The sequence below is a fragment of the Miniopterus natalensis genome, chromosome 7 (genome assembly GCF_054644295.1).
Source record: "Miniopterus natalensis isolate mMinNat1 chromosome 7, mMinNat1.hap1, whole genome shotgun sequence".
Classification (NCBI taxonomy): Eukaryota; Metazoa; Chordata; class Mammalia; order Chiroptera; family Miniopteridae; genus Miniopterus; species Miniopterus natalensis.
In genome coordinates this window covers 75,511,002-75,518,592 of record NC_142087.1, presented here as the reverse complement: position 1 = coordinate 75,518,592, position 7,591 = coordinate 75,511,002, and the positions used below count along the sequence as shown (strand labels likewise).

Genomic DNA, 7,591 nt, shown 5'->3' with positions numbered 1-7,591 from the left:
ATCTCCTTGGGGACAAAATTGGCCTTTGTTGAGAACCACTGTTCTACACTAAACTACCTTTCCAAGCTAAATAAATACAAAAAGTTGGCGCTAAGGTACAATGCAATGTTAAGTAAATAATAGTACAGAGGTGGCCTGACAGTCCAGTGGGACGTCAGCTCTGCGGGGTGTGGGACCCTGTCTGATTTCATGTGTGGCTGTGAATCACCAGTGCTAAGGCAGTGCCCGGCACACAGCAGCGCGTGGTGTATTTATAGATGCGCTGGATGTGGAGGAACTGGAACATTTAGGGGATGCCGAAGGGTGGTGTTGCAATTTTCACTCTTAAGTGAATGTTTTAGTCAGCTTGGGCTGCTATAACAAAACACCTGAGCTGGGTGGCTCACAGACAGACACCTATTGCTCACAGCTCTGGGGGGGGTGGTCTGGGATCAGGGTGCCAGCCTGGTGGGGTTCTGATGAGGACTCTCTTCCTGGCTTGTAGATGGTGCCCTTTACTGTGCCCTCACAGGGTGGAAGGCGAGGGCTCTGGTGTCTTTCCTCCTTATAAGGGCACTAATCCCACCATGAGGACCCCACCCTCATGACATCTAAACCTAGTCACGGCCCCACCTCTGCATATGGTCCCATTGCCGGTTAGGGCTTCTCCCTGTGAATTGGATGGGCACAGTCCGGTCCATAACGGCAGGTATCTGCAGGGTCAGCATTGTCAGCTGAGACTCGGGGGGCCACTGAGGGTCTTTCCTCCCTTCTTCCCCCCAGGCCCGAGAGGGATGTGAAGACCCAAAATGACCCTCTTACCGGGAGACAACTCTGATTACGACTACAGCGCCCTGAGCTGCACCTCGGATGCCTCCTCCCACCCGGCCTTCCCGCAGAGCCAGTCCCTCAAGGGCGTCTTCTACCGCAGGGCCCAGCAGCTGCGGCCGCAGGACGAGCCCCGCCAGGGAGGCCTGCCCGGGGACCGCCGCCGGCGCATCATCATCAACGTGGGCGGCATCAAGTACTCGCTGCCCTGGACCACGCTGGAGGAGTTCCCGATGACGCGCCTGGGCCAGCTCAAGGCCTGCACCAACTTCGACGACATCCTCAACGTGTGCGACGACTACGATGTCACCTGCAACGAGTTCTTCTTCGACCGCAACCCGGGGGCCTTCGGCACCATCCTGACCTTCCTGCGGGCGGGCAAGCTGCGGCTGCTGCGCGAGATGTGCGCCCTGTCCTTCCAGGAGGAGCTGCTCTACTGGGGCATCGCCGAGGACCACCTGGACGGCTGCTGCAAGCGCCGCTACCTGCAGAAGATGGAGGAGTTCGCCGAGATGGCCGAGCGCGAGGAGGAGGAGGGCCCGCTGGACAGCGACAGCCAGGACAGCGAGGGCCAGGCGGAGGGCGAGGGCCACCTGGGACCCTGCATGCGGAGGCTGCGGGACATGGTGGAGAGGCCGCACTCGGGGCTGCCGGGCAAGGTGTTTGCCTGCCTGTCGGTGCTCTTCGTCACCATCACGGCCGTCAATCTCTCCATCAGCACCTTGCCCAGCTTGAGGGAGGAGGAAGAGCAGGTAAGAGCCCACGGCCGCGTGCGGGGAGGCTCCCTGCGGGAGGGACGGTCCCTCAGGCCCGGGCACAAAGCTGTCTGCCAGGCCGCCTCCTCTCAGAAGCCCGCATGCTTCACAGCGCGCAGTCACCTCCTCCAGGAGGCCTTCCCTGACCGTGCTGGCTGAGTAGCATCCCCCGCCCCTCCTGACGTCGTGCTTACATGCTGCTGTCCACCTTCACATTGAGAGATGAGCTCCGTGCCTGTCCTGGCCTAGACCCTGCGCCCCAGTGTCCAGAGCAGTGTCCAGCACCGCAAGGCACTCGGCCCTCTCAGCTGAATGAATGAATGAGTGAGTGAGTGAGTGAGTGAGTGAGTGAGTGAATGAATGAGTGAATACGTGGATGATGTGGATTTATGATGTGCCTGGCCCTGAGCTAAGCGCATGACATATATCATCAACATTTATTTCACTAATTTAAGTCCTTTCTCAACCTTCCTAATTCCCTTGTAGAAAAATAACCCAGTAACATTTTCTGGGTTCAGAATAGAATTTTTGCGATAGGTAAGTGTGCGTGCACGTGTCTTCAAATAGTGAGCATTTCTCTGTGTTAAATAAGACAATGCATGCAAAGTGTTTATTCCAGATCCTGGCTGGGGTGTGTCCTCAATTTTCAGGGCTACAGCTTAGCAGGCAGTTCATAGCAACCAGGGGCAGGGCTGTAGCCCTGCCAGAATCCAGTCTTGTCATTGATTCTTCCAGCAACCCTGCTGGGGGGGTATCTCTCACCCACTGGACAATGAAGACACTGAGGCAGTGCAGCTAATAGACCCAGGTCTGACTAGTCCAACTTCTATGTATTTAAATGTAGAACTATGGGTTCCACATGGAGCCGGAGTCCCAATGTAGCCCCACAAAAGTGGGTTGTTGGCCCACACTGTGCTTCCCAAAATTTTGACTTGGTCCCCAGCATTTAAAAGTAAGGTATTTTTTGTTTAAAAATTCAGACTCCAGCTCCTGTTAAAAATCTATGTGGTTGGGCCTCCTGGCCGGCCATCCCACACAGCAGCCATCCCACATAGCAGCTCTCGGTGGGAGCTGAGTCCAGGGGACATCTGCTCCCCAGTTCAGCCTCCTTCTGTGTGAGACCCTCAGGCCTTTGAGTTGGGACCCCTTCCCCACCCATAGGGTTTCTGGGAGCAAGCTTCAAGACAGACCAAAAGGTTTAGACAGGTACAAATTGTATAAGCATTGGAGAAGTGGGTATGGTGGTATGAACTAAACATAAATATCGTGCCAGCCAGCATTTATTGAGCACTGGCTGTGTACCCTGCATGGACCCCCTGATGGAACATTAGAGCTTTTACCACATGAGGGTCTTTCCACATAAATACATTATGGAAGAAGTAGTAATACTTTTGTATTTATAACCTAGAAAGGGTTTCTGGCACTTTTTTATATGTTGAATTTTAAAAACAAGTGTTAAGCCAACAGCACTTGACCATTAAATTAACTATTGATAAGCATAAGGGGAAGTAATGAAGAGGGTGGGATTAGAGCCAGACAGCCTGAATTTAAATCGTATTTCCCCCACTCTGGCTGTGTATCTGTAGGCAAGTTACTTAACCTCTCTGTGTCTCAGTTTTTTCACCAGCCAAAACAAAACAAAAAACGGCAGAGAAAATGCTCATCATTTGAGAGCTGTCTGGAAGTACCTGTACTTAGATTAATGTACATTTCATTTTAGCTCCAACATATGTGACCCTGATTTCATCAGGAAAATAAAGAATAAAGCCATTGTTTTATTCAACTTCTGATACTTTTTTAAAAATAGTACTCAGCCTTTTTCATAATTCGGTGACAATATTATTCTTTGACTTCCTTTTGGGAACCAGTGGGGTTCACTGGCTCAGTTCCTCCTTGAGCACACAGTTGAGTGTCTACTGAATTCAGGCAACACAGGGGAGGCAGGGTGACCAGGACGAGGCTTCCAGCTTCAAGGAACTTCAAGTCCAGTAGGGGAGGACAGTGACACCCCCATGACCATAAGTGTGAGACACAAACTGAGAAAGCTCTTGTGAGCTTCCCATCCCAGAGGCCTGAGAGTCCCGCCAAGTATTAGTTCATCTCTGATGTAATTCTATAGAAAGCACTATTTGAGCAGGACTCGAGGGGCCCAGCTGTGGCCAGGGACCACAAGGTGCCCCAGGCTAGAACCACCAGTACCTTCCTCTCTGCCAAAAGGCCCCTTTGAACTTGAGGTCCACAGCCGTCCAGTTATATTCCGGAGAGTCTGGCTGGCAGCCCGCCTGCCAAGTCCAGCATGCAGATGTGTTTGAGAGGCCGACTGAGTGTTTTCTTTGTACTAAATTATCACAACATTTAAAATCTACTAGATTTAGTGTAAAACTTCAGATTTCTACCTTTTCCTGAAAGCTTCCATGAGGCTGTCTCGAGCCTGAATTACTGAGTCAGGGGCAGCGATCAAGGACGGGGTGGTATGTGATGGCAAGCTCTCGGCAGCCTCCACCCCGAATGGCTCACCTCCCCCATTTCCTTTGCCCACCTGGCCTCGAGTTGGCACCCGTCTGAATGCCAGTCCAGTGCTCTTCCATCCATCCCAGTAACAAATATGAGTTGATCACCTGCAGAAGCAGGGCCTTTACAGGTGAACAAACTGCCCCATTCTGTGGGGATACAGTCTGTCGGGACAGGGAGTAGGGGGCAGGGGGCAGAGATAGACAATAAACATGATAAATAAGTAACTTATAAAGCATATTAAAGGATAGTAAGCACTATGAAAAAAATGGAGCAGGATAAGGGGAATCAGGGTGCAGGACAAAGGGAAGGGGTGATTTTTAAATGGGGTCACAAAGGCCTCCCTGGGAAGGTGATACTGAAGCAAAGCCATGTGAGTGTCGGGGAGAGAAAGTCAAGGCCAGGCTGGGGGTGAGCCTGGGCTGTTGGGGGGACAGTGAGGAGGCCCGAGGAGCTGAAGCAGGCAAGCAGGGTGGGTGAGGGAGAGGAAGTGGGAGAGGTGGCAGCCGGCCACTTATGTCCTGGGACACATGTGCCATCCCTCTGAGTCATGGAGGGTGCCGAGCAAGGAGGGCCAGGATCTGACTCACGTGCTCAGGTCCCACTTGCTATTTGTGCAAAACGGATCGTAGGAATGAGGGATCCCTGGGACGGGTTGCCGACGTCTGTCCAGGTGAGAGAGGATGGTGGCTAGACCAGGGTTGGAGCAGTGGAAATAGTGAGAAGTGGTTTGGTTCTGGAATCATTTTAAATAAAGAGCCAATGAGATTTGCTGAGGATTACTTGGGAGGTGTCGAGGTGAGGCCAAGTCTCTTGTCCTGAGCCAAACAGGAAAGGTGAGATCGCTGCTTGCTAATAAGGGGAACAACAGGCAGTGAAATCAGGATCCCAAAGAAACTAGACCTTTTAAAATTTTTATTGAATTTACTGGGGTGACATTGGTTAATAAAAATTATACAGGTTCCAAGTGTACAGCTCTGTAAAAAAACTAGATCTTAATTGTCCCCACCAGAAAAAGAAATGATATTTATGTTGTGTGATAGAGGTCAGCTCTACGGTAGTAGCCATGCCGCAATATGTGGATGTGTCAAATCAGCACGTAGACACCTGAAACTTACACAATGTTATATGTTAACTATACCTCAATAAAAATAAATTTTAAAAGGAATCAGGAGCCAGTTTGGGACATGAGAGGTTAGCGAATCCCATCAAACACCCCAGGGGTGACATCAAGGAGGCAGCCCAGCCCATCTGGGATCTAAAGTTCAGGGGTGAGGCCTGGGCTGGAGAGAGAGAGAGTCAGCATCAAGGTGACACCTCAAGCCCTAGCGATTGCCCAGGGAGTTAGCGTAACTAGAGAGCAGCCCCAGGGCCATACAACACAGAGAGGCAGGGTGGCAGTGCCCAGACCACCTTCCATCCAGGTGGCACAGCACCCCGCGCAGGGCAGACTTGGTACTCCTTGCTGGCGGGACCGCTGACCTCTCCGGGGACTCTCCCCTCTCCCAGGGCCAGTGCTCCCAGATGTGCCACAACGTCTTCATCGTGGAGTCGGTGTGTGTGGGCTGGTTCTCCCTCGAGTTCCTCCTGCGGTTCATCCAGGCGCCCAGCAAGTTCACCTTCCTGCGGAGCCCGCTGACCCTCATCGACCTGGTGGCCATCCTGCCCTATTACATCACGCTGCTGGTGGACGGTGCCGCCTCGGGCCGCCGCAAGCCGGGCGCAGGCAACAGCTACCTGGACAAGGTGGGGCTGGTGCTGCGGGTCCTGCGGGCGCTGCGCATCCTGTATGTCATGCGCCTGGCCCGCCACTCCCTGGGCCTGCAGACGCTGGGACTCACGGCCCGCCGCTGCACCCGTGAATTCGGGCTCCTGCTGCTCTTCCTCTGCGTGGCCATCGCACTCTTTGCTCCCCTCCTCTATGTCATCGAGAACGAGATGGCCAATAGCCAGGAGTTCACCAGCATCCCCGCCTGCTACTGGTGGGCTGTCATCACCATGACAACTGTGGGCTACGGCGACATGGTCCCCAGGAGCACGCCGGGCCAGGTGGTGGCGCTCAGCAGCATCCTGAGCGGCATCCTCCTCATGGCCTTCCCCGTGACCTCCATCTTCCACACCTTCTCCCGCTCCTACCTGGAGCTCAAGCAGGAGCAGGAGCGGGTCATGTTCCGGAGGGCCCAGTTCCTCATCAAAACCAAGTCGCAGCTGAGCGGCATGTCCCAGGACAGCGACATCTTGTTTGGAAGTGCCTCCTCAGACACCAGAGACAAGAACTGAGCCCCGAGGACACTCCCGCCCCCGCCGCCACCACCAGGCCCCCAGCCCTGCCTGCCCTCTGCGGCTTGAGCTATTGCCCTCACTGCAGAAGCCTTCAGAGGCACGTGCTGATCCTGAACATGGCCTTGGCCGAGGAACGACCCAGTCCACGCCCCAGGGGGGATGTTCACAACATCACAGATGGGTCCCTGCCCTCCTCGGCCAGCGGAGCTGGTCCTGAGCCCAGCACACAGCCGCGACGGTCCCCCTGCCCGCCCCAGCCCTCGAGCCTGTTTCCCTCGATAAGAGGTGGCTTGTTCCTCCTGCCATGTAAATCCCGTGCCCAGCAAAGCCTTGCTTTATGGGTCTGCTCGAGAAAAAAATGCAAACGGCTGCAGCCGCGTGTCTGTCTTTACTGTGGATCCTATGCAGTTAGAGAAACCCGGGAGGAGAGGACGCCTTCCGTGGGCTCTTAAGAAAGGCACGTGTACTTCCCAGCAGGGCCAGCCAGCGTGGGGCCAGAGGAAGAGGGCCTGGTGGGCCCGTGGGGTTGGCGGGAAACGGAGGGGCCAGAGAGCTTTGGGAAAGTTGCCAGTAAACACCTCATTCCCTCGCCCTCGTTTCTCTTCGACTCCCTCTTTCCTTCTCTCCTGTCCTCTTTTCTCCTATTTTGCACGGTCAGACCTGTATTCTCAAACTTTTCCCCAAGGAACCCCTCACGGCTGAGCGCACACCAAGGGGCCTGTGAGCATTGCTGACTACGAAGGTGAAATTGCTTCATTTTATCTTTTAAAAAGAGTGTGTATTTTTAATTCTATTCCACATTTATTTGAATATTTGAAAAAAAAAACACTTCAAAGTATTTACCTGTATCTAAATCTAAACCTAGAATGGGGGTGATGCTTCAGGAAGGTGGGTTGTGGTTCCCTGGGCAGTCTGAGGAGCATAGTCTGAAGCCCCCAAAGGACTCCCCATGTCCCCCAAAGACCGACAGAGCACCCACCACCGGGAACACCACCTGACCTCATATACTGTGGATGGCCTACAGGAGTGGGAACCCCAGGCCAGCCCACCAGATTAACTCAGCACTCAGGGGTCAGAGCCGAGGGGGCTTCACCCCCAGGTCACAGTGACAGCCCACCTTCATCCTCACAGGTACGGCAGTGTCACTTTCTTCTTCATCCCAGGCCATAGCCTCCCTGCTTGGCCAGCAGCACAAAGCATGCTCTAAAACAAACCTCATCAGGGCCGCCTGCCGA

The 7,591-nt window shown here is 53.8% G+C and overlaps 1 protein-coding gene across 1 annotated transcript; it reads left to right on the top strand.

Moving 5' to 3' along the window:
* Positions 1 to 766: 766 nt before the first annotated feature.
* Positions 767 to 6,610, top strand: KCNG1 (potassium voltage-gated channel modifier subfamily G member 1). Its single transcript, XM_016214408.2, has 2 exons — positions 767 to 1,559; positions 5,583 to 6,610. The coding sequence occupies exons 1-2, from the start codon at positions 789 to 791 to the stop codon at positions 6,351 to 6,353; spliced, it is 1,542 nt and encodes a 513-aa protein (XP_016069894.2). The 5' UTR covers positions 767 to 788; the 3' UTR covers positions 6,354 to 6,610.
* The last annotated feature ends 981 nt before the right edge of the window (positions 6,611 to 7,591 follow it).

Excerpts from the sequence above, each read along its gene's own strand:
- KCNG1 (XM_016214408.2), top strand. The coding sequence starts at position 789 with ATGACCCTCTTACCGGGAGACAACTCTGATTACGACTACAGCGCCCTG. Across the intron at positions 1,560-5,582 it reads TGAGGGAGGAGGAAGAGCAG|GGCCAGTGCTCCCAGATGTG; the intron begins GTAAGAGCCCAC and ends CCCCTCTCCCAG.